Source organism: Acanthochromis polyacanthus, chromosome 13 (genome assembly GCF_021347895.1).
Source record: "Acanthochromis polyacanthus isolate Apoly-LR-REF ecotype Palm Island chromosome 13, KAUST_Apoly_ChrSc, whole genome shotgun sequence".
NCBI lineage: Eukaryota > Metazoa > Chordata > Actinopteri > Pomacentridae > Acanthochromis > Acanthochromis polyacanthus.
In genome coordinates, this window is record NC_067125.1 from 18,065,924 (window position 1) to 18,093,459 (window position 27,536).

Genomic DNA, 27,536 nt, shown 5'->3' on the forward strand with positions numbered 1-27,536 from the left:
AACTTCAAAAAGAAAGGTGCGCCAAACTTCTAGTATTAAGACTCAAAGCACTGACTGTTGCCAAAGGTGCTTTAATCAAATACTAAGTGATGAATCTGAATACTTATGCAAACTGAGCCATGTCACTTTTAGCTATTTAATCAATTCATGAAACAGTCCAAAACTGTTTGGACTGAAACACTGAAACACTGAGGTGAAGTCTGAACTAAATCATCGGAGTGTCTCTATAATGCGGCTGTAAGGGCTTTGGTGAGAAGAGACAAACACGATGTTCCATACAGATATCAAGTTGCATTTTATTAGATGAAGATCCAATGATATATAGTCAACATCAGCATCCTCATTTACAAAAGACATTAAAATTGAAACATTTTCAGTAAAAAAGTAGTATCGTACAGCCAATGTGGGGTACCAGAGAGAAAGCATGACATGACCTAAATCATATTCATTCATCATTGTATGGATCATAGATAAAACACAATACATTAACACTATTTACAGTCTGTAACACAGAGGTTGACATGAATGGTAATCCTCATGATGAATACAGTAAATAGAATATATCATATATTAAGATCTGTTGTTTACAAAATCATAATGCATTATATATCACAGAGAAAGGCTATCCACAATCTTGGCTTTCAGCTATGCACACACCCCCTTGTTTTGCAACACGTTGCCCAAGCAAAATTAAATCTTTTGTTTGGTCAATTTATTGTCGATGGGTGGGTTCTTTGGTTGTGCTGGGTTTAAACATCGTAGCCTCCAACTGAGCAGTCAGCTGCTGAGTAACTGAAGAGAGTTAACTGTTCAGGTTTGTTGTAACTGGACAGGGCTCGCTGTGTACAGGGCAACTTCTCGAGCAATGTTTGCAGGAAACTATGTGTCAAACAGAGCAACTAAGTTTTACTTTTCTAAACCAGGATCACATTTAATCCGCAATGATTTTGTGTGACTGCAAAAGGATCTAACAGCTCAAATGGACCTACATGATGCAATGTTGTATTACAGCACAAGGTTTCGTTGCAACTCTATTACACACACAATGTTCTGTTCACTAAAACATGATGAGGACCGACCACAGGACTAGTCAGAGAACTTGTTTTATATCATGCATGCATTAATGTTGCATTTGCATGGGATGGATGCAGCTGTAACAGATTCTCTCATTTGAAAACAATACATTTCCATCAGAGAATAACATCCTGCACGTTGAGTAGGATCCTGGCCTTAGCAAAGAAAAGTTAGCATCAGTGTACCTGAGCAATGCTTCCCAGTAATGTTCTCTCAAATATTAACAAGATGATCATAAAGCAAAGGCCTGTAAGGAGTATTTAGTAAGCTGGGAAAAACCTAAGTAGATCATCTGTTGATGCATTAAGGAACAAAAGAATCAATCAGCCGATCTAGTACATTGCTTCATAATGTTGCCCAGTAGGTTTTGTAAGGGCCAGTTAGTAAAGCTCAGGGTAACAGCAGTTAAACAGCAGTCATCCCAGACTGAAAGAGAGCCTAAAGTGGTAGATTTTACATATGAATCTACGGTACACACTGTCGCGTTTATGTTTCACTTCATTAAAAGTAATAACGTACTTTTTGTGAACATCTTTTTCCTATTTTCATTTTCCCATGGCCCATGAAACCAGTCATGCATTGGCCACTTTCAAAACAAACTTCTATTAGCATGATAGCATGGACTGTTTCTGTCTGGCTGATCACTAGCTGCTCTCCTAACAAACCCTGCAGAGCCTTGTCACCTTTGCTTGTCGCCCCACAACAGCAGAAAGATGCTCACGGTGCTCGCCAACCTTTGGGAATCCCAGCCAAAACTGATGACCTGAGACTTGCTTATATTTTGTAATTCTATCTGGCCAAGTAACAAAGGTGGATGCAGCAACGCATCCGCCGACACCAGACAGACACAGTGAGGATCAGCAGATCATTTTACACCACTTGGTGTATCGAAGGATGATTTAAACCCAGGGGAGCTGCTTTGCTGCTGTGAGGGGTAAATTCCTGTGAGGGTTTTAGGACAAGCTGGTGGCCGTCCATCTGTATCTCTTTCACTCCCGGGCCCACCCTGCCCGTCCTGAGCTGCATCACTGGCAAGACATGGAGCGGATCCCAGCCAGAGTCCATCAGAGCCACTACATAACTGGATCAGGATTGTCCCCTCCTCACCATTTTGAGTGAGCGGCCTGGTGGGTGGCAATCCCCGCCCATGCGCCTGGGCCTCCGTGCCAAGCCTCAGCGCCAGGCCTCATCACTAGCCCAGCTGGCATGGCCCCAATCAGCTGGATTTGCTGTAATCATCTTAGGTCATCTCATTCACGCTGGGGGCAGAGTGAATGCCCGTCAGCTCTCCAACCAAGGCCAATGAACCCTGCCTGGCCGGGCCACCTGGTCCATGTTTAGACAGGTTTCCACTGAATAACCTGTTAACAACTGGTTTAGACGAGGTTTAATACCTCACCCAATGAGGATGTCTCCAAGCAGGAGTGTTGCCACCTATTGGACAGCAATCGAATCATCTTTTAAGTTAAAAAAAAAAAAAAACAACACGAAAACAAGACACCCTCGACTGCTGCTGGCCAGTCACCTAGTCCTGCTAGCTGCGTACAAGCCTGCCTGGTCTGCCTCTCTGTCAAACTGGGATGTCTGGGACCTTGATGTGGGTGTGTGTGTTTTTGTGTGTACATCAAGAGGTGTAGTAGGGAGGGATGGGCAGTAAGTTACAGAGGTTAATGGTAAATCAGCCAAACCAAAGTCACACACTCACCCACCACACACAACTCCCCCCTCCCGCCCTCCCATCCCTCCACCCAGTCCCTCCACCCAGTCCCTTCACCCAGTCCCTTCACCCAGTCCCTCCCTTTTCCCTCCTCCACTGCGGTTGTCTCCTGGCTGCTCGCCCCTCAGTCCCAGCCGTTGTCCTTGATCATGTGGGCCAGCTCGATGATGAACTTGCCCTCTTTATACTTCTGACTGCTCTCAAAAGCATGTTCCTGGAGGGAGAGAGAGAGAAGCAGCATTTAATACAAATGATGGGCAGAAAAATAAAACACAAGTAGCACAAAAAAAAACTCTGCATAGGACAGTCCTTTGAGCTGTAAAAATCCTTGACTCAATCCTGGCCTGTCTCTGCTCCTGGCTCTATGGAAGCTGGTTATATAACCATCAGTCACTAAACACTGCAGAGCAGCCTGCAGAACCAAAACTGACCAGACTGAATCGTCATACCTTACCCTGACAGGAATGTATCTCTCGCCGCTAAGATATCTGCCAAAACCCGAAAGGCCACAGGTTTGAGCCTCACAGCAGGATAAACAGCTCTAATTCTGCAGGCTGTAACATGCATTTCTACTTTGAGGTGTGTAATCCAAAATGAATGGGATTTAGAAAAAAGCTGAGCCAAACTCTGAGCTACACGGAAGCCTCATAGCTCAACACAGTGTTTTTCAGTTAAATGAAATACATGTATGTGTAACGGTTTTCTTTACACTTTATGAGTTCCTCCTTTATCTGATATTACAGTATAATGGCTGTTTTCTTGCTCCAAATTGTTAAAAATTGGGAAAGTTTCCAATTATAGCGTTGATTTCAACGGAGGACCCCGAAGATACGTCCCCGTCAGTATACAGAACATATGCATTTGTCTTCCCCAACAAAAACATGGAAGACGCAGAGGATTTCTGTTTGTGAATGAGTGCTGTAACATCACTAATAGAAGCAATACCGCCTCAGTCAAGGTTTTACTTTTCCTCAGCACTGGGGCCTTATTCACTCTCTACATATGAATTGAGAGCTCCTACACACATCTATTTCAGAAAGTGCAATTAGATCCATGTAGACATATATTCCATTATATTCCGAATTGTCATTCTGTGCTCTTCTTTATGTGAATAAACACATTTCCATCACAAATTGATACAGAAAACGCACAAAATGGGGCATTGAAATTCACCAGAATGTAGGAAATGAAGCGTTTCATGCTAATGAAACCTACACCCACGTCTGCAGTAGTCATTAGAGCAGCTTACTGAGAGAGTCAATCAAAGCAAATCCAGCAACAAACTAAAAGTTGAAGCTATTTCACAGTCATCAAGGCAAAGTCAGTATGTTTCTCTAATGACAAACACTTTTTGTTTTAATACCTGAAAAACTAATAATACTCTCATTCGTGTCAACTGTACTTTGTGTTTAGTACTAATCAGTGAATGTTAGCTACACAGAAGGGGCGTTTTATATATATATATATATATATATATATATATATAATAAACATTAGCTTCCTTAAAATTGGCTGATGAGTGTTGCAGTTGTGGGCATGAGCACAGATATCTAGAACATACAAACATAAAACAAAGAAAAAGCAGCAAAGGACTTTTGAAGAACTGCAATACATTTACTGTTAGATTCAACAATGCCTCCATCAGTGGTGTATTATTACAATTGCATTTATAATTGATGTGACAAAGTGTCAAATGCATATTTTAAGAGGGTACAGCCCAAAGAGCAAATATGGTGTGTTGAGATAATATAATTATTTGAAAGCAGAACAGAACACTTGAGAGCCTCACAGTGGTATATTCTATTATACTGTGAATTGCCAATTGGTGCCTAAATTTTGTGTTGGTGTTTGTTTGCATAAATAAAGCTGTTTCCATGATAAATTCATACAGAAAGCAGATATTTTTGTATAATAATTGAACAGAATACAAGAAATTATTTATAAACAAAGTTTACGGTCATGTTTGTGCACATCGCTGAAGATATGCTAGTGCTTGATGTATCTTTTAAATTCTTACTTTTTCCTCTATTTGGTATTTAACACCAAACAGGAATGTGTTATTAATCACTACCGTAAAAAATCAAACAAAATGACAACTTCTGCATACTGTCCCATTCCAGTAACAACTTTGTTTTCTTGCTCACTTGCTGAGAACCGTGTTACAGAGCAGGCTGATACAAATGGTCCTTCATTTGGGAGCATCTGTGCCCTGTTTTGTCTTTGGCTATTTCAGTTCAGAGCTGCAGGTTATCAGATTTCTTGGTGTAGAAGTGCAGTAGGTCAAGCCTCTCAATAGAACTTTGACGACTGCAGAAAATCTACACTGCTGCAAACTGATATTAACGGCTGCCCTCCATTTAAGCCCTTTCTAGTGCCTGTGCGCTCGTGCACGCATGTGACCTCTGTTTTCCCTGCCTTGTGAGGTCCTGACAGGAATAGAAACTACCAAGAAAACTGGCTACTTTTGAAGCTGGTTTACCAGGTGTTTACCAGGCGGTGTAAGGAAAACAGGTATTTTAGGCTGACAGGCTACAGAAAGAGGTTTAAGGTCAGACACATACCTGTGAGGGGTTCTAGTCAATGGAGCCCACTGAGAAGCCAAACAACAAGGATACTGTGCGAGCATACGTGTGTGAGTTTAACCCTTCTCGGGTACAGTCACCTGCCCTATAGTGTAAACTCTCACTTCCATGCTGACAGGGTTCACCAGAGACAGCTGTACATGCTCAGCTCTGTTGATATATGAAGACGGCTACCATGTGTGGATCCTGTTTGGTTCACTCTGACATGAGACCTAAAATACCAGCTGCACTAAATACATACTGCATGTGTATTTTGACACCCTATATAGGAGCTTTACAGCGGCTTTGACTGTTTATATCTCCTAATGTCAGACAAAACCACACAGTGAGGCTGTTAATAACATTTACCTCAGAAACAGACTAAGGACCATGTTAGTTTATGAATGTATAAGCATTATGATAGCAGCATGATATAATCAGCTATTTAAAGTAAAGTATAAACAGACAACTAGTGTGAACACCTCTAGATATATATATATATATATATATATATATAAATGTTTCGGTCTGAGTGCCAAAAGTAATGGAAACCCTACTGCTGAACCAGATGGTTTCATATCACAAAAGATAAGTTAAGACTCCAGTTTGCATCTGTCCTGACAAGTTTGCCTAATAATTATTTAGCCTACAGCTGCAGTGACTGTGAGAGGAGTCTAAACATAATTAGGGTTTAAATGAAACTAGGGTATCTTATAATAACAGCCTCCCGATTTATCGCATTCTAAACTTGGATGCAGTTTGTGGTACTGTGCATCAAATCAGCCAAGGACACTTACGTATTTCCAGCCCAGGGTCGTCTTGCAGTTCTCACAGTAGATGTCTGCCACAGCATGCAGGCCTGTCAGCAGAACCCTCTCCTCTGCAGGGCCACACCCAACGTTCACCCTGAGAGGAAAGAGGAAGGAGGCAGAGACAGGGAGTGAAAAGTTTCAAAAAAAATCTGGCAAAGTGAAAGTTGTACTGTATATTGTGTGCCGTCTCACGCCCACTCACACGGGAAATGCTGATAGGGCACCAGGCTGCACAGCAAATATTCAAACAATCTAATTTTCACTCTCAGTACAGCTGGCAATGACAAAGCTACACAGAGGCTTCAAAAACAGCACATGTACTGTGCGGAACTGCATGTATTATTAACCTGAGCATCGTGGATCACTTGTCTCCTGTCTAATTCCAGCATGCAGGACACGTGGGTTGAAATGTAATACGAGAGTCTGGACTTTTTTACAGCGATACTTACACTGAGTTGAACAGGTAGGCTCTGCCCTGGCTGCCCTGGAACGACTGCCAAGACAAGATGAAACAAAAATGAGAAAGCTGGTGCAGGAAAGCACCCATTTATACACAGTAATGATGCCATAAAATTATATAAGCATGCTATTATGCTGCCATAGTGCTTCATTCAAAGACGAGCACTGGTTTAGTTTCCTTTCAAAAACGGCCACATAGGGCCGTCCATAGAAGTGCCTATTTTAAAACCTGTCAACAAATATCTGCTGATAATATCATGGTTTAACGAACAAGCACCTTTATCACAAGCAATGTAATTATTGTCTTGCAGGCCTTTATTTGTACCAAAGCTCCCACTTAAGAGACACATTAAACAGATTTATTCAGCGCTGCTGTGTTACAACCAGCATAACGCCTTTGTAAACAGGTGAGAGCGTTTTCATAATCGCACGTGGAAAAAGTGATGTGCATTCTTAATCCAATTCACTAACCAGCTTATAACATAATCCATCCACAGGCAGTAATGTGGCGGCGACTGACGGATGCATACAGGTGTTCAGGCTGCTGTTTAATCTTGTAATTCCTCATCTGTTCTACCTCTGTTCTAAAATTCAGTGTTTGTCCCTTTTAACTGGTGATAATCCAGCTAGTTACTGTATTTGTAACTGTGCTATAAGTTAAATGAGATGATAACTGAGCAAAATATTACGGGATAACCCAAAAAGTGAAGCAAAACCCTTTGCCCCCCCCACCCCCACCCCCACCTCTTTTCATCAGTCTGTAATAATTAGCTGCCTGATTGCGAGCACTGGCCTAGTGGTTTTCAGGGGCAACCACTATCGGTAAGATGAGTCAAGTCACTGTAGTGCTAATGTTGCTGCCGGTTACCTTGGAGATGAGCTCGTCGTGGTTGGCCAAGTGAGCTCGGCAGTGGATGCAGCTGTAGGTTCGGTGACAGCTCGGCAGGTACGCCTGGAAAGTCTTGGAGCGCGTCATCCTGACCATGGGCGGAGTTGGCGGGCGGTGCAAGAAGGGACTGCCAGCCCAGGTCGGCTCACAGGGGAAGCACCGCAACACACAGGTGAGGGCCGTGGTGGGCGGTGGGTCGGGAGGCGAACACCTGAGCACGGGGAGGATAAAAGAGCCATAAGAGCTAAGTGGCTGTGTAACAGCTGCTTCCTTCAAAGTGTTGTCGCCATCGGAGCCACAGGTGCGTAATTGCTGATGGGATTACGGTCTGCTCCGTGGGCTGTGTGGATCCTACAGCCGGCGTGCATCTGTGCAACTCGTAAAACCTCAAAAAGCTGTGAAGTGATGAGACACGATGCATTATTAATGAGGATGTATGTCCCAGGTGAATCATAAAATCCCACGATTCAGTTTCAAGCTAAAAAAGCTGAAGAAAGTACTTTTGGAGATAAGATTCAAAGACGGTACAGGCTTTCACTGCACAGGGAAGAAACACCTACAAGAAGAAAAGAGTTCTAGCTGGTTAAGACAACAGTTTGTGAAAATTATGATGTAATTCACAGTTTTTTCCCTAATACCAGTTAAAAAAATGAAATTACCCTGAAATTTTATCCTGACATTCATGTATTCAGAGGATGAACCCAACTGACCCGCTGAATCCTTGACTGTTCTGATTGGGCAAATTTTAGGTCAAAAATCTGATTTGTTTAGTGTATGTGATTAATAAACAGAGTTGCAACAATTTAGATACTAATTATCAACTATTAAATTAATCCAAAACTATTCTGGCAGTCGATTAATCAGTCTCAAGACACTTTATTGAAATAGAAAAGTCTACATATTCTGATTTATATATTAGGGTTGGGCACATGTTAATGCATTAAATAACCAACGCAGACAATTATTTTATCACGTACTAACACAGTTTTTTTTCAATTGTTAACTATTGTGAAAGTCCGTTGCTCACTGATCCAGGAGGGCTGGATGTTATGCACTACTTGGGATGGGTGTCATCACGTCTCATAGAGGCTTTGGCAGACTGGTTGGATGTTAACAAATGTCACAGCAAAGTAGTTAGCTATAGATTGCATTCTGATTAGTTTTGTAGAAGATGTCGGTCTGAGAAACATTCTTAGGATTGCAGCGAATGACGGCAGGTATGAGCCTCAACCTGCATCACTAGTGGGCGACCTATAGACAGGGACAACAGTCCCTCACGCATAGAATGTTTCTGCTGCTCCCTGATAAAAGGAAAATGTTAGTGCTGGTACCTGTTCAGAAAAAAAAGAATACAGATGTATAAATGTTTATGTGCTGTTGCTGTGAAGGTTCATGTTATAATGCTATGATCATGGCTCTGGACTCTGAGAGTGACTTGTTTTTCTATAACAAACCAGATAAAGCATTAATGCCTTTGCTGTGGCAAATAGCTTTGGTTTGGTTCGATTTGATTACACTAACGTTTTAGTTGAGATTTACAAGAAAAATGTTTATTGCTACTGTGTAAAGGGAAGACTGTTGTTAAAAAGCATTTTATTTGTTTAAAGTGTTCACAGATCAAATGCTACTGCATTCTTGTTAATATAGCAGTACTTTAAAAAGAGTGGAATACATATTACACTAACAATGCGATAAATCGCAATTAGTCACAGCGATTAAAAATTTTAATCATTGTCCATATATATATATATATATATATATATATATACACATATGTACACTACTGTTCAAAAGTTTGGGGTCACTTAGATATGTCCTTATTTTGAAAGATAATTTTCAGCACTGCAACAAACACAGCCTCATAAAGCATCCAGTTTTCTGTCTTTTCTCTTTTTGGACTGGTGGTCAGATGTTTGAAGACATTATGTTAGTCTATGAGAGCCTTTGTGACTGTTTTCTGAAATTTTATAGACCAAACATTTTATCAATATATATATATATATATTACGTGCTGTCAGAAAATCATTGATAAAAACAGCCATCGTTTCACTACTTCTTGTCAGCATTAACCTGCAGTCCAACCACGCTGGCCTGACTCCAGCTGAATGTTTTTTTTCAGTCCACACAGGCAGCAGTGCTCGCTCACTCTCTGTGTTTAAGGCTGCAGAGATAATCTGCTTAGGCCAGCACAACTGTGAGGATCGTGCTATGCTCGCTCTGTGATATCCAAATGGATCGAGTCCTTAAAATACTTCTGCTGGTGTGCCCTGGTGACTGAGAAGATTAGTGAGCTGGCCTGGGAACCCGTCCCGAGGGCTGGGGGCCAGGAGCAGAGGAGTGTATTTTGTCTAACTGTACACAGGAGAAACTAAATGCTCCGAGGCTGTTCTCTCTGGTGCAGTAATAATGTTTGTGGGTTTTATTGCTTAATGCAACTTTAATTGTGATTTCGGCACTGAGGCTCTGCAAGCTAAGAAGAACTTATCAATCACAAATGTAATCTTGTTTTACTCCCCTGTGCTAGTTTTCATAAAGCAGCTGTGGAGCCTCAATAATAACAATAATAACAGTATATGCATCTTCTATCATCTTCCTTCCTGTGTGAACCACTAGTCTTTGTTAAATATAAAAGAAACAAGACCTTTCTAACTAAATAAAACCAACCATTTTATAGTCAACTCTTTGACTGTAACATTGTTTTATAACTCGACTGACTTGGTTTTTATGAGTTTGTCTCCTTCACAATATGTCGTCTCGTCTCCTATCTGTCTGTCTTTACCGAACCATCTGGAAAAACTAATAAAATGCTGATTGGGAGCAGGAGGCCTTTGTGAGTTCAGGACAAACAAGCGAGAGGTGAGACACAGAGGGGCCTCTTTACTTTACTGCTCTGCAGTATGATTGTTTTTAGTGTCGGACAGAGGCTGATAAAGGCTCAGGGGCTGATGGGAAGGACCCGGGGATATAAATAAATATGGCAGTGAGAGGTGCCCTTGTTTCCTCTCCTCTGACTCCCTGCCAGCGGCGTGGGATCGGGGCACAAAGACACACTCAGTACAGTTGTCAGAGCTGACCTCTGACATACACACACACACACAGACTGACGTTTAACCCAGAGCATGTTTCATCCTCTCAGTCATTTCAGGACAAACTTTACAGAGCATATTGCACAAAGTATCGAGTCCTTCCATACAGAGTGGACACACTGGCACATGGACAATTTATCCATCTAATTAGACACAATGAAACATGAATATTTGCAGCTTTTTCAAGTATTGTGTAATAGTAAATTGAATATATTGGTCTTTTAGACAACAAGATAATTGAAGAAGTCACCTCAGGCATTGAGAAAATGTTACAGGCCAAACTATTTATCAATTAATCAAGAAAATGTGCACGATTACAGATAAATATTTAGTCAAAGACAGACTGCATAATCTAGGAGCTTCAACCTTAAGCTTCTAATTTAATTCCATTAAACTTAAGCTTCTTCTTTTAAGCCTCCACAGCAGCGTTTGCTACAAGTTACTGCCACATAAATGTATGAAAACATAAACAGAATAGATATACAAAATGCTGTAAATCACAGCTGAATCCAGACACATCAAACCAGGAGCCGCAGGGTAAAACTCTGTGGGATGCTGGTACAGTTCACTGTCAGCATGTTGACCTGCATCGTGACACTGATGTGCCCTTGTGAGCTGATATTCAGCAGCAGTGCAGGATTATAGTGCCACACATGCTACGCATCTTCTCCTGGGTCATTCATGGGGCGTTCTCTTCGAGTATTATCTGTCATCACTCTGTGAAGGAGAATGGGTTCACTACAGCCTTAGCACATGTTAGAGTGTTCAGATAATCCATTTTACTCATGTGATTAAAGATACAGTGTGGTGCGGTCAGTGTGGGTTAAAGAGGAAGTTGTCTGCGGAGCTGCAACACCTGCTGGGTCAAGTGAAAATTATCAACAACAAATATACTTGAGTTTTCTCTGCTAATGGAAATGTTTGGGTTTTGTTCTGATGCTCGGACAAGTCCAGACATTTAATCCTCGTGTTGTCTTGCGAGTGAAAATTGACCCTTTTCAAAGTTTGAAAATGTGGGAAAAAAATATAGATTTTCACAGTGAAACTTCTGATGTCCACATTTTCAACATTTTTGGGAAATCTTTGAACATTTTTTTGGTGGAAAAAAGGAAATGTTAAAAATGTTTCTTAAGGACATTCACAAAAAATCAATGTAAATAAAATATAGAAATTTTACCGATATATATGTAATCACTTTAGATATTTTTAGGATTTTTTGGGCAGATTTTTACTCATTTTTTGAAAATAATTAAAAGATTTTTCTTGCCAAATTTGGGGGATTTTTTAAAAATAAAACATTTAAGGAAACTTTTAAGGAATTGTTGAAATTTTCTTCCTGAAGATTTTGCAAATTTTTTAGACATTTGTGGATTTTTTTGCTGAATTTTTGGATTTTTTTTCAGACAAAGAAACTGTATTTTTTGGGTGCCCATAAGTGAAGACAACAGGAGGGTTAATACTCAAACTGGGCTCTGAGAACTTATGATAGGAATTTACCCCGAAAGACATTTTACAGAACAAATAATTGAAAAAGTAATTGGCAGATGAACTGATAATAAAACTACGAGATGTCGTGGCTTTGATTTAACAGACATAAAATCCACTTTACTGGCACTGACACGTCACTGCATAAGAAGACGATTAAACGACAAACTAAAACCTGACTGTTGCTGGACTTTTTGGGCTGATTCTGATACTGATTTTCAGCAAGTAAAAAAATCTGATATTGATACATTGGTAGATTTATGTGTATATTGGGAAGTTAAAATAATGCTCAGACTAGTTAGCGTGCTACTGTGAAGACACCATTTGACTCCACACCACCGTCTCCTCAGCTGTGTACTCTGCTACATGTGCTGCAGACAGTGCTCAGAGTTTTGTAAAGTCTGGAGACAGAGCTGCATCCAGCTGTGTGGAGACAAATTTGTATCAGACAACATATCTATGACAAGCTACTATAAGCCGATAATATGAAATTACCAATACATTGGCCGGGCAATACACATTTCCAAATGACTCAATTATGATGAGGAAATAAGTAAATGTAAAGAATAGAAGTACACCAAACACAAAGTACATGAAGTATTTACCAAGCATCAGAACCACATTGAACAGATTAAACTTTCCTGTCCTGTTCGAGGCTTTAATATGACGCTGTGTGACATTTTCAAACTGTTTTCACTGGTTTCCAAAAACAGGACAACACTCATTTTGGTGGGTGGACATGATTGAAAATCCTTTTCCAAAGAAACATTGTTTGTGTGAAGAAGGATGAGGACACACTTCAAAAACTCTGACGCAAAGAGTCTGTCTGTTTTGCACTAAAAAAATAAAATCGTCTTTTGACAAAAAACCCCAAATGGCATCAATGATCAGATGACTACACGAGCTGATCACAGAGATCCAGAGAGGATCCAACCACACAAAACGATATCAAAGCTGACAAGACAGGAACCAAGACTGCCTGCACAACCTCAGAGTCGTCCATTTTGCCTGTTTGTATATTTATTTTTCCTGCTGTCACTCTGTCTATTCATGGGTCCTGCAGCGGGTCGTTTGAGGTCACCGAGCTGTCCATTCTGGTCATTTCTGGGTGTCATCACAAAAGGCTACGTGCCACGAGTCTCACCAACCAAAAGGGCCCTTGTACAAAAAACCTTTGTTATGTAACACACTGATGCTGCCGCTGCTGATGCTGCTTCTGACAATGATCGAGGGCAGGAGAAAGACAGAGGGGAAGAAGAGATGTGAGGTGAAAAATGAGAGTCAGACGGGGACAGGGAGGGAGTTAAATGTACAGAGAGGGAGAAAATTAGCAGAAGCTGTGTGTGTCCCTGCAGCGCTGGATGAGTTGTACGTCCTACACTGCCCACGAGCTGCACCGACACGGCCTCTGTACTTTGTGTACTTTCATCTCATTCAGTGTTACAAGAAGGCCGACAGCATACAGCAGCATGACATCACTGACTCGAGGAGGAAAAAACTCCCCCCTCATATCAAATCTCACTGATGAAGTGATGTTGCTGCTTCTCGGGTGTGTGTGTCTGGTTACTGCTGCCTGCACTTCTTCTTCTGTCTCCTTTTGTTTTGCTCTCTTGGAAGAGAAAAGCAGCTTTGTCGGGTTTGTTTTCAGCTGTTTTTGACACTAAAAAGGATGTGCTGTTCTCCTTATTCAACTGTACACATCATTTTTAAAGAATTATAGTGTGTAGCTATAAACTGTGACAATATATCTGTGGAACTGTAGGTGCAAGACAATGTGCACAACTTTTGTTTGCGGATACAAGTCCCGTCTGTGAAGGATCACCTTCCAGGGCCTGTAACTCTCTGACCCCCATCTTCGATCCCTGGGTATTGACCCCGTCCCCTCCACATGATCAATAACTATCTGCGTGCACACTCTGCAATGAAAATAGATCGCAAAGAGTGGAAAGGTTGTGACTTGGTTTCTCAGCTGTCTGTGCACTCACGTGGACTTTATGTGGCTGATTATTGTTTGGGGGGGGGGGGGGGGGGGGTAAAATGCAGCATTTTCCACCTGCATGTTTTGCCTGTCACAGCCTCTAAGCTACAGGCTGGTGGAGTGACAGCAGTGTGTCCCATCACCTGAGGGCAGCCCATCAGTGATCAGTGCAAGTACAAAAACGCGCAGGCTTAAGGTTTCCAGTGAGTGTGTGATTATTTGTATGAAAGAGGTCACAGGCAGTGGCGCACTTTATCTGGGGCAGAACTTCAGCCACCACACGGAGCACAGATGGCGGGGATGCCTCGGCTCAGCAAACGCTGAAAGCGCACAACACACATGCGCACACGCACAGTCTTTCGAAATGCTTTAACATCCGCAATGGCTTTGACAGGTGTGTGTGATCACGTGATCTATTTACACGATAACCCGCATTGATCACCACTGACGCACAGGGAGGATGGCGCAGGGCTGCCACCACAAACAGCATGTGTCCTAATAATAACCACCACGTACTGTAGCCCCACTGCAGGAGAGGACTTCAGCATCACAAACACCAGGGGAGATATTAAAATATCGTTGCATCATTGTCATCTAAGGCACCTTAAAATGATAAAGTTGCCTTTTATACAGCAGTCCAGCATGCGTAGCTACAGTCTCAGCTAAAAGTTGCCACGATTGTAAAGTATCGCCTACATCGGTGCTTGATGAAGCCTCATCGCTATCAAAACAGTGCAGAACAAATGCAGCAGAGTGCAACGTTACGCAGAGGAAAATCTCTTTTCTTTTACCTTTGAAAGGAAGAAAAACGGATCTCCACGTAGCCTAGAAAATGTCGCACCTCCTCGTTTTCCTTGTGGCAGTGCCAATCCTTAAACCCTCTTTCGTATTCCTCCCCAGGCAAATTTCCTCTCCTCTCCTCTCTGGCCCTGGCAAGTCCTGCAGAGACGCAATGTTTTGACGCGCAACGATGCTCAGCAGAGTTTAGAAACGGCAGAGAGCCAGAGAGTAGTGATACGACCAGCCGGAGCGAGAGGACTCACTCCCACACACTCCTGTGTTCGCATTAAACGGTTACCCGCTTTAAACGGCTCTTTCTGTTGAACGAGTTTATCACCAGTGCCTGTTTTCCTTTTGTTTCTTTTAGACGTTTGAGCTAGTTGATTCTGAACGTCTGATATTAAAACTGTTAAATATATTTCTAGATAAAACTAGAACACCGCGCCGCGCATGTTCAGTACGATTGTATCGCTGTTCAACATTACATTTATTGCGATAGTTTACTTTGCAATACGTATAAGTATTATGAATCCAACTGTCAAAGTTTCATTTGTCGTTACTGTTACTGTTTTGTTTACAGTTTTGACAGAGACGTTTATATAAACTGTAGCCATAGACTAAACATAGCTTATGACCATAAGACGGAATGGTAGCTAAACGAAAACAGGTCAAAACTAAGTGAAATTTATGGAAAACTTGTACAGACCTGCTTTCACTATAGTTTCTCGATTTCTGCATCACTAAATTCCATTATTTTACAAGTAGAACTACTTAAAGCAAATCTCTCTTGTACGATATCCATCTTGACTTTGACACTCTCTGTCAACAATCACACTGCCCGTTAACTTGATGAATGACTGACAGGCTTATTAGCCAATCAAAGAGCCGATCAGGCATAGCAACACCGCGCTCATTGGCCAGAGCTTAAAGTGAGCAGCCAATAATCTCACCGGAATCTCATTTTTTACTGAATTCTCCAGAAACTACCCGAGTGTTGTTTCATAAAAATAATAATAAAAAAAAACTTAACGCTGTAAAAGAGAAGGAAACACTTCAATGGTTCTCGTAAAAGTAAGTAGAAAAATGTTTTTGAGGATGATTTTATTGTAACGAACCATGTCCAGCATCTATCAAATTTTCCGTCAAAGGGAAAACTCCTGAAATCAGCCCAGTCTGTAGCGCCATCTTCTGTCAATCTGAGTATGATTAACAAATACTTGATCACACAAACTGGCATATGATTATATTTCAGAGTGATCAAAAACAACAGGATAAAGCTGTTATAATATTACAATATACACTTTACTTTTACAACATTGTATCTCATGTTTATTGCCACTACTGAAAATGTACTTTTTTAAATTTAACTCTCAGCAAATCAAATGATAACCTCCATGTGGGATAAGACATTTTGATAAGTCCAAACAGCCAGGTCCCACAAACTGGTTCACAACATATTCAAACACAACAGTGTCTTTAAAGGCATGCAAAAGGAAAGTACACTCAGCACAGCACAGATAGTTTCATAAAAATACTCCCAATATCTGAAATTTGATTGGGAGGTCAAGTCTCTTAAATAAAAATAATTCTGAATAAACAGTTAGGAAAATAATGTCAAATGTCAGACGTCAAAAATTGACAAGTGCAGATTTAACTCAGTGACAGTACCTCTACGAAACAAATATCTATCGATGAAACTGCAATATTGTTCTGACTGTAAAATATTGAACAACATACAGTACATTCAACCAAGACTACATTCATTACAAACTCTCACTGCATAGTCACAGGTTTGGAGAACCTCACTGGTATGACAATCCTATGGATCTTTCATACTGTACATCCCCACAGTGACGAAATGGTTTGACAACAGCTGTCTTCAATGCATTTAAATTTCAAATAACTCCAGTAAAGTGATCCATCAGCAAGCATCACTGCCTCAAGTGGGCTGCCAAATGCTTTAAATATTAAAACTGTTCATATTTCTTAAATGTAAAGCTTAATGCTGTTTCTGTCACCAGAACAGGTGGAAAAAAAGTAATAAACAACATGAAGTTTCTTTTTTATGCAAAGTTTCTCTCTCAAATACATTACTGTACGATGCCTTGAACTCTGGCTACTAAGCAACTACAAGAAAAAAAATACGACACAGCATACAGAAACAGTGGTTATTGCAGTACAGTGCACAGGTTAAGGGAAATTGCTTCTGCTTAAATGTCTTGTAGGTGTGGAGCAGTGGCGCTGCCCACTTTAGCTGTCACACTGCTCTTTTTCAACGCAATATAGCCAAGGTTTGGTGTGTGCTCTGTTTTTTATGACAAACAGGAAAGGTTTGGCGGCAACTGGTACATGCAAAAACTTTTCACAACTGCCAAGACTGGTACATTATTGCATGTGCTACATGATGATCGGGGTTTGTTTTTTTTTAAAAAAAAAGCAATATGTCAACATCAAGCTGCATCTGCTGGTGTTTTTACAAGCACAATATCTGAATCGTGATGCAGTAATACTTAACGCGTTAAAAAAGCGAAAGTCTTTACATAAGTAAACATTTCTATTAAAAAAATCTATTATAAAATTCAAGACTGATAAGACTTGCAAGCGCAATATTTCAATGGCCATTTTGTCTTTTGTCCCATTATTTCAATTTACTTGAAAATATTGTGTGGTTTTTAATGGGTGCGCAATACCAGTATTGTTGCGTGCGTGTTGGTGTGTGGAGCGAGGAACAAGGAGCACAGCTCAAAAAGGATAGTAATCCATAGCAAGTACCGTCATGAGTCGTTTGTGTGACTGAAAGAGCAGACAAAGTTTGTATTACCAACAGAACTGGTGCCTCATATAATTCTGTGGGTGCAGAGCATGTTGGAGATCCCTACTGATTGTAAAACACAGCGTGAGAGGAGCCCTGCTGGAATGCATGCAGTAAAAGTGGGTTCGTGTGGGGGGCTGGTTTGGCAGGTCAGTCAGCTTGAAGGATAATCACTGGTGAGGCGGGGTGAGGTAGATTTGGCAGGTCACTCTGGTTTAGAAATGCCATTCCTGTCCATGAAGTGTTTAAGCCTGGTGGGAAAATCTGTCATAACTCCTGTGGCTCCCAAGTTAAACGCCCTTTGGAAGTCCTCGTCGTCGTTCAGCACCCAAATGTACACCTGAAACCAGATGCAAGAGTTAATACACACACACTCACTGGAAAGAGTTGCACAAGAATGCTTCTGTTCTCCAACAGCAGTGTTAACAGCTACTCTAGCCTATATTTGAACTTGCAGGAACCTTGGACATGTCCCAGTAACTGCTTTTAACTACTGCAGCTACAACAAACAGCTCTCAGGACACAGACAGGCTCAGATTGATATTTTATAATGTGGAAAGGTTTTTAGTTATTCTTGGAAGTAAAGAGAATACTGGGAAAGTAACTTAGTCTGACTTGCCAGATGTCGGCTGCTGACATTACTCGCCTCCCTGCAATCAAATGTCCAACCAGTATAATTCTGCAGTCACTATTTCATCCGATTCCCATCCTAAGAATGGGATCAGGTAGCCTAGCCGCGCTAGACAACCCACGGCAACGAATTTAATTCTCTGCCAGGGTGGGTCTAGCTACCCTCCATAAGGCTCGAGGCTGGATTCTCCTAAAACTGGCCGGACGAATCACCATGAAGCGTAGAGTCAGAAGGCGGGCGTAACTAAGTGACGACAAATGGCAAATCCTTAATACACCAGTTGGCTCCGCAGCTCTGCTGGTTGGGAAGCTAACGGGACTTAGCTACAGTCCGCCGGTGCTCTAGGAACTACGTCAGCCTATTCGTTGCGTTGATTGGTTGTATACCTACCCAATTGCTGCAGAGGGATTTGATAGACAACCTTTTAGCCCGCCTCCCTCCCTGTCGAGCTTCCCTAGACCCTTGTGCCGTCAGAAACATGGGTGTAGCGTGGCTAGGCTAGGGATCAGGCTCAATTAAGGTGAATTTGAAGTCATCAGTATTAGCATGATAATACAAACTGCACACACTGGATACTTGACCTTTGCTGATATTGCTGTTTTGGAGAACAAATACATGATACAGGCAACAAAAACGACCATCAGTTACGGTGCAGGGATTGATTTTGCACATGTGCACTGGCTGGAACTCATTAAGTGTCACAGAACACTTTGCCATGGTGCTCCTTTACTAGCAAACCCCCCACAATGCTCTCTGCTTGCCAACACAGAGATGCCAACCTTCTTTAGTCGCTACAGTATTAAACAAAAAGAGGCTCCAGAAAAATCTGGCCATATAAGAATAAACTTAATCTTCACACAATTCTGTATATGTACACTACCAGTCAAAAGTTTGGACACACCTTCTCAGTTAATGCTTTTTCTTTATTTTCATGACTATTTACATTGTAAATTTTCACTGAAGGTATCAAAACTATGAATGAACACATATGGAACTACACAAAAAAGTATGAAATAAGTCAAAACATTTTTTATATTTGGGATCCTTCAAAACAGCCACCCTTTGCTTTGATTACCAACCAGTACAATTTGTTGTATAGTTTGGACACACCTCTTAAATGAGAAGGTGTTTCCAAACATATGGCTGGTAGTGTACATATAAATTGTTACTGAATATGTACATTGCTGCTTTTTTAAAGTATATCCATGTCAACACTGGGGGGAAAATATCTCCCTATACGTAATAGGGAAGTGGCCACTGCTTATTATGTTCATACACAAAATGCACTTCTCAGTTTGTATCCACTGCTTATTTATCCATCCGTACACCGCTTTATCCTCACTAGGGTCGCAGGGGGTGCTGGAGCCTATCCCAGCTGACTCGGGCGAAGGCAGGGGACACCCTGGACAGGTCGCCAGTCTGTCGAAGGGCTGCATATACAGACAAACAATCACACTCACATTCACACCTATGGACAATTTAGAGTACTCAATTAACCTCAGCATGTTTTTGGACTGTGGGAGGAAGCCGGAGTGCCCGGAGAAAACCCACGCATGCACAGGGACAACATGCAAACTCCATGCAGAAAGATCCCAGGCCCAGGCCGGGATTTGAACCAGGGATCTTCTTGCTGCAAGGTGAAAGTGCTAACCACTAGCCACTGTGCAGCCCATTGCTTATTTAGTCATCCATAAATAAAAGATTTTCTTCTCATTTGTTAGGACTACAATAGAATGACAGCAGATTTACCTGTATTCCCCTGGCAGTTAAATGATCAAAAAGAGCTTTCCTCATGAGCAAACTGCAAGAAAAAAAACAACTCTTAGGCAGAGAGAAAGTGTAAGTGTGCAAAGCTAGAGAGAACTTTTGTTGTGCAGTTGTAAAGGCTTTGCATTAATCACAGTCACACAGTTAGGTAACAGTATAAAGGAGACACACAAAAAAGCCTAGCAGTGCAGGTGTACAAGCTTAAAATGGAGATTTTAGGAAATAAAATCCACTGATTCAGGCTCACTACAATTAAAATAAAAAGGGTAGATGGTTTTTATGTTTCGACAAATTAATGACTTACGTGTCTGCCAACCAGGCAATGATTCGGTAACTCCTAGTTAATCTGTCAGGATCCCTTAGTCTGTAAAAATATCAGAGAAAAGTAAAATGTTAGTGTAAACAGTGTGAAAAAAACAAACATTGATGTAGTTTCCACAGTGAGACAGTGCAGAACATAGGAGGAAATTGTTCTTATCAATCAAAGTTCATTCACTTTTTACATTACAGGCTATGGGAGGTGAACGATAATACAGTAAAGTTAAATTCACTCTTGTCATATACAGCTCACAGCTGGATAAAACAAGTTCTACACATTTTTGGGGAGAGCTGAAATTCATTCTGAGAAAAAAGGAAATCATTAACCAAAATGGACGTGAATAAAATGCAAAAATACTCTCTCTGACTAACATAATACCCTGTCAAGCACAGACGTAGGAGCGTTTGGAAGTGGGGTGTATTAAAGTATTTAGTACGACATAAGTGTAACAGAAGAAATCAGTTAATCCTGAATGAATGTTCAGCATGTATAATCTACTCTCTGACCTTGATCCTCATGATCTGCTAACACACTCTTTCCAGACGAGGGGTGTGAATGTTTCTTTTAATGACTTAATTAGGGAGCAAGTTCGTCTTTGAAACAGCATCCTTCAGACAGCATTGCAACACAGATAACACACACAGAAAGGACGGCCAACCATAGAACATAGTGAGGGGGGTACAAATTAGCCAAGATCGACACAGATTAAAAGTACATTTAATAAAAAGAAAAGAAAACAAAACCATGTGTGTAACTTTCTCATACATTTTGACAAAAAAACTCTTTGCATAAGGTCGACTCAGTGAAAACTCTCCTGAATTTCAGTTGACTCACACAGTTAAGGTTGAAAGGTGAGGCCATGTTTCAGCACTCCTATCTCTGTTCAAAGTTTATCTGGTGTCTGATGTGATAATGTGTGCTTTTACGACAACACAATATAGCTGAAAAGTAATTTCAGTTCCCTGTAAATAAATTATTCCAAGATTTTTATATTCAGACAGTTATTTCAAAGATTGATAAAGAACCTTGAAGCTCAGCTCCATGAAGTGTTTAAATCATTTAAGTATCACTTTAATGGGATTGAATCAGTATTAACCAGGGCTTTCTTTTTCTTTGACACAGCAGCCTACAGCACTTTGACCACCACTGCCATCCAAACAGTTGGTTATGTTGGTTATGTTCTGTGTATGTTTCAGAATTTGAGGCAAATTTAATCCTGCTGTGACCGACTAAAACCTGTTATGTCACATAGAAGCCATTTTGTTGTGGGCTCAATCCTCATTTTGGGACTTGAGCCACAGGAAAGTAGAAAAAAAACCTGTCCCAGTAAAACAGACCTCGACCTCTAACCTACTGCTGTTTAAATGCTGTGTACTTGTAGATTGATAGTGATTGGGGGCGACATGGCTCAGTGGGTAGAGTGGCCGTCTTGTGACTGGAAGGTTGCCGGTTTGATCCTCGGCCCGTCGTGCTTGTGTCGAGATGTCCCTGAGCAAGACACGGAACCCCTAATTGCTCCTGGTGGGTCGTGGTTAGCGCCTTGCATGGCAGCTTCCCCCATCAGTGTGTGAATGGGTGAATGTGACGTATCATGTAAAGCGCTTTGGATAAAAGCGCTATATAAATACAACCATTTACCATTTTGATCATCCCTGGTGGAGTGCAGTCAGCATTTGTCTTACTGACACATCTCAGCTGTAAAAAACATCTATGTGTTGGTGATTTATGTGCATGTGTGTACATACTTGGTGATAATGGAGGGCATTGGGATCTCCAGGAACTGCTCCTTGAGGGGGAAAAAGGGCAGGAGGCCGGTGTAGAAGAGACCTAACAGCTGCAATACTCTGGGAAAGCTGAATAACACTGGAATTTGAGGATTCTACAAAAATGAACAAACAACGTAGACTTAAGGTCAGCTCACATTAATAGTCTAAAATTAGTTATGATGATAAGTTGTATTTTTTTATGCCCAATTACATTTTGAAAAACAAGATATTGATGAAAAAATAAACACTGGCTCCCCTAAGCAGCATATTCAATGTAATTTGAATATTTAAATATCTCTGTGTCTGAAAATGTTTTTTACAGTAATCCACTCATGTTATGTGCCGGATTTAGGACTCCTACTATAAGGCTGACTAGATGAAAGGATTATTATTACAACTACCACTAGTGGCAGGCTCTTTATTGCTCAGTGGAGATTCACCTCTTAGAATGACTGGATTACAAGTGACAATAACAAAAAAGGTACTAAAACTATATGCAAATGTCATAAAATAAGTTCATACAGCTTCTATAAACCTACCTCTTTGTAACACTTTTTGACAATCTGGTTGCTGGCGTTGCCCCAGACGGTCAGATGCTGTCTGTCATACTTAACAACCAGCTCGGAGACCTGCAAGAATTAAAAAGGTGTGAAATACAAATCAAGACATTTTATGTTGTGGCTCCATTGCTTAAAACAGATAATTTGGCTTGTAAGGCAACAATTCTCACCTAAAGTTATGAAGTAAGAGTTGAATTTTTTGAGAATCTAATCTTCATTTTTTCAGGATATTAAGGCACAGTTACAGCAACAGATTGTAAACTAAAATATGAGATAAAATTCTAGGAAACTAATACGTTAGATGTTAGAATGTAAAAAAAAAAAGGAGGAGACACAGATACACACACCTTCTTGATGAGTGTGTCATTGTTGACCTTGATGTCGATGTTGACAGGGGTATTAGGAAAGGCATCAAACACGTCCCTGAGGAGAGGCATGCGTTTGTCCTCTCCTCCTTCACAGAAACACTCTGCAGAGACAAGGACGGGTTGAAAAAACCGTCAGCTTCATATTACATGCAGGGTGAAGTTGGTCCAAGTGTATTTATCATTTCAGCTGCAGCGTTCTGGCCAACAGCTGCCAAGAGTTTATTACCTAAAAAATGCACATTATTAACTCAATACATTCACTTAATACAGTTGATGCACAAAATCAATCCATTATGCTGATGGCCAATAGGCCCAGATCAAATACAAAACATTTGCGTATTTGTTTCTTCACACAGACATCAGATGCACTGACTATAGATGCTGCTGAGAAGTCATCTCTATGCGGTTGGTGTTAACGCTGTGTTATTGCTCACCTCTTTGAAATGTTACACCAAGCTTGCAGAGGTATGGAGGGAGTTCCTGCAAACAACACACAGCACTCTGTGGTTAACAGATCACAAATGCAATCTATATTTGGAGGCTGTAGAGTCAGGGCCTGAAGAGGCTCGATGAGTGCGTCTGAGGAGGTTCACACTGATGACCTGACGCACAGAAGAAAAATTACCCAACTAAGGTCATCTCAAAGCTAGAATAATATCAGTGAGCTCTGGGTTTATTTCTACCACAAGGCCGCAGAGCACTAAAACTGTGATCCTCATCTTCGCTTTGATAATGTGATGTTTTAGTTTTAGTTGTGATCTTTGGTCCTCTCAGCAAAACAAAGATCTTTTATTTTCATTGTCCATTAAATGCGTAAACATATATAACAGAACAGAGCAGAAATCCTCACTGTATAAGAATTAATCTGCTGACCTGCAAAGAATTTCTGCTGGTTAGGATTTTTTTTTAATCATCATGTGACACAATCAGGTGACTTGGTATAGACTTCACCTGACCAAGGCACATGATCTATCAATGCTGTTGTTACGTGTACAGCGTGTCTTCATGCAAACACAACATGTAACTGTTCTTTGAATTCTCAAAATATTTTTTATTTCAAGTATTAAACCTAAATCTTTGTGAAACTCCTCCTGAACTCTGTTTCCCTGTAAATCACTTCTTTACACCAAACTCCTCACCAAGAGTATAATTTATGAAAATGTAGAATCCAGTGTTTTGTTAAAATCATACTTTAAACAAGTGATCTGTAAGGAATTAAAATAGGCAGATAAATCATGCTGTGAGCTGGATTGATGATTAAATAATGGTAAAGGGGTTGTTATTTCTCTGCTAGTTATGGTAAAGGAATGACAAATGGCCAGAAACTTACAGCGTAGGGCACGTTGGAGATGTTGGCGTTGACGCCACAGGCCCTCTGCAAGTTGCCGTCATGTGAAACCACTACCTGTTCATCTTTTGTCATGTGACAGTCCAACTCCAACATGTCTGTGCCGACATCCACAGCACTGCATCAAACAACACACAGCACACACACTGCATTTATTACTACACCATGAGAGACTCCATCAACTCACATCTATTTAATCTCAGCACTGGTGTCATTGAGGTTGAGCAAACATATGAACAGTAACGTACTCGCCAGTATGACACATAGAACACACATTCAATAAAATCATGAAGGAGTTCACTTCAGGTTTCATTAACATATGAAACCGAAGCACAAACAGAAGTGGATTATCAGAGTCTTTCATATGAACTATTATGTAATGCATTGATAGCTGTTTGCTTAAGGGTGTGTAGAAAGACAAAGCCTGCAGCTCAGATGACACACACTGCCCATAGTCAGAAGTGTGAGCTAAAGTTCAATTCAAAAATGTGCTTTGTCACTGTGGAAAAGGTTTCTACTCACTGTTTAAAAGCTGCCATGGTGTTTTCCAGGTTTTCACCTGCCCCTGCAATGCAAAAGGTAAACACTGAGCATGGGACAGCTGCTTAATTTTATCTGTGTGTCTGTGGAACCCACATGTGAAAGATTTGCCTGAAAAGGCAAAGCAGGGATGTCGTTGACCTATCAGAGATCATTTGCTTACATTTGTGGCTTATGTCGACCTCACCCGTCTTTTTATTCACTCTGACGTTCATATTTTGTAACTTATTATGTAACTTGTTCAGGTTTCTGTAATGACTATAACATAAAAGACAAACAAAAATGCTATAAATAGCTGGTGACAATTCCACATGACGAAGCAGAGTAATGTGCACTGCAGTATAACCCAAACCATGTAAATACATCGATCAAATAATGGGTACATCCTCATCAGTGGTGGCAAATTAGTGAACCACTGAACAGCATGTGTGTTCTTACAATGAGACAATATCTAGCACGAACTACTAAAATTTTTAGTTTTTACTCAATGAGGATTTCTCTTGGTAAATGCTGACATTAAAATGAATGCCGTCACTGACTCACCTCCACGATGCGAAATGTGCCTGCTGCGGAATGTTTCTCGCTTCCTCCGGTGCAAGAGATTTGGACATTTTAGCAGCAGGGCAGAGGTGAGCACGTAGCCTGTTACCGTTGACAGGACATAGACGACAGCACACATCTCGTATCAGTCACCTGCAAAACAAACACCATCCATTTCACATCAGCAGTGAGGCAGGACCTCAACAAACTCACTGGCTGTGCCTGTCCAGACAGATAAATATGGAGTGGAATCCTCAAGAGATCATTTCAAGAACAGTAGGTGCAGAGTTGACACTAATTCTCCAATAATTAATTCATCAATAAATAGAAATTGAGGTCTTAAATGGAATACTTAGCCTCAATTACAGCTAAAACCTCAAAGTAGGGCCACAACTAATTATTGTATAGTTGAATCTGACAAGTGTTGTCTTGATTACCAAATGAAACATTTACATAGAACACCAGAGAATATGCCTATGTTGACAAATTAAAACTGAATTTTTACTTTAAGGTTACTTACTAACTCGGTTTGCTGCTGATTAAATGTTATGTCAATTATAAATCAAGTAATCATTTTAACTCTACCCCAAAGAATCCATTGTATAAGAATATAAATGGAGAAAATCAATAATGGAAGCATGTGAATAACTGTTCCCATGACATGGGACTTACCAATTGACAAATTATCCAAATTACAATAAAGTAACTTCTGAGATATGAGCAGTTTGTGACCCACAAGTAAAAGACAGAATTAAATTTCCCCTTGCATTAATTATATTTTATGAGTAAAGGTAGCTTTGAAGAGCAAAAACAAAGAAAATAAAAAAGCAACCCAAAAACCTATCCACCACCCAAGGGGGCATAAAGCCACAGCAGCTTTTAGACAGCAAATTACAAAAATATTGAATATACATTTCAAAGCATATAGTGGCATTGTTATTATGACAATTATTTCATTTCCCCAGGAACAATTTTAAATTCAGATAGCACCAACAACAGCATTAACATTCGAAAAACACACATTTGCAGCTACTGCTAAATATCAATAACGCTGACCAGCTTACTGACTATGGCTACTAGCTAAACTACCGGCTAATGTTAGCTGAGAAAGGGTCGAACTTACAAAGATGAGCTCTTACCTTTCTCATCAAATTAGTTTGGTTGTTCTTTCCGTTTGTGTCGACTATGTTGTTGTTGTCTAGGAAAACGTACAGAAAGCCACTCAGTGTGGAGAAACAGTGATGAACTGGCCTCTCGTCCACAGCAGTTCTGAGCTCTGCAGCAAACAGCTGCAACCAGCCGACCGGTCGCTGTCAGGCAACTGCGCATGCGCATGCCTCTGCTCCCCTTTCACCGAGAAACAGGATGTGCTCGAAGATTTCATAATAAAAGCCCTATATTTTAAAGTTTGGATAATGTTTCATTATTACTGCAGTCCGCCCCCCAGGCCCCCCAAATTTCTTGAACTGCTAGATGTGATGATAACTTACAGAGCAATAGTAGTCATTTGATTTTAGTAAAACAGATATAAATTGTAGAGCAGACACATAATAAATTAAAAGTATTTGTATTCATTCCAATTGCTTCCAATTGTTTCATTCTTATTTCTTCAGAATTGCCACATAAAATTAAAAGTTAGAAACTGATTTGTTCCACCAGGTGCTGCTAATGTTCTGCCCTGTGACTGGCCAACAAATACTGAGATAAAATATGCAGAAAAGCAACAGATACCTAACAAGGAGCTGGGTGAACCAGGCCAAAGGAAAAATATAGATATTGTAAACAACAACATCTGTTTTCCTCTTAAAATATATTTGCTGAATATCAATGTAATATGTCAACAAGAGGGATGCCTAAGTGAACAGTTTGCGAGGGTAATTAAATCATAACAGACTACAACTTTGTTTTTATAAAACTAGATGGAAAATCCTGACAATAGCCATCTCTCCTCTACCATATCCATTTTGATCGATACAAACTTGCCAATTATACATAAGATTAACTTCTTCAAATTTTAATATTGCTCTAACTGCATTGTAGACAC

The 27,536-nt window shown here is 40.6% G+C and overlaps 2 protein-coding genes across 2 annotated transcripts; both read right to left on the reverse strand.

Annotated features, from left to right (window-relative positions):
• Positions 1-271: 271 nt before the first annotated feature.
• On the reverse strand, positions 272-15,056 carry ypel2b (yippee-like 2b). The gene is made up of 5 exons (XM_022207650.2): positions 14,853-15,056; positions 7,492-7,723; positions 6,614-6,657; positions 6,150-6,258; positions 272-3,005 (listed from the first exon to the last, which is right to left on the reverse strand). Exons 2-5 carry the CDS (start codon positions 7,606-7,608, stop codon positions 2,916-2,918), a joined length of 360 nt encoding a protein of 119 aa, XP_022063342.1. The 5' UTR covers positions 7,609-7,723; positions 14,853-15,056; the 3' UTR covers positions 272-2,915.
• An 869-nt stretch (positions 15,057-15,925) lies between these two features.
• On the reverse strand, positions 15,926-26,834 carry gdpd1 (glycerophosphodiester phosphodiesterase domain containing 1). Its single transcript, XM_022207649.2, has 11 exons — positions 26,632-26,834; positions 25,496-25,645; positions 24,935-24,977; positions 24,395-24,530; positions 23,499-23,544; positions 23,044-23,165; positions 22,676-22,765; positions 22,116-22,249; positions 20,356-20,415; positions 20,034-20,085; positions 15,926-17,993 (listed from the first exon to the last, which is right to left on the reverse strand). The coding sequence occupies exons 2-11, from the start codon at positions 25,629-25,631 to the stop codon at positions 17,859-17,861; spliced, it is 954 nt and encodes a 317-aa protein (XP_022063341.2). The 5' UTR covers positions 25,632-25,645; positions 26,632-26,834; the 3' UTR covers positions 15,926-17,858.
• Between the last annotated feature and the right edge of the window lie 702 nt (positions 26,835-27,536).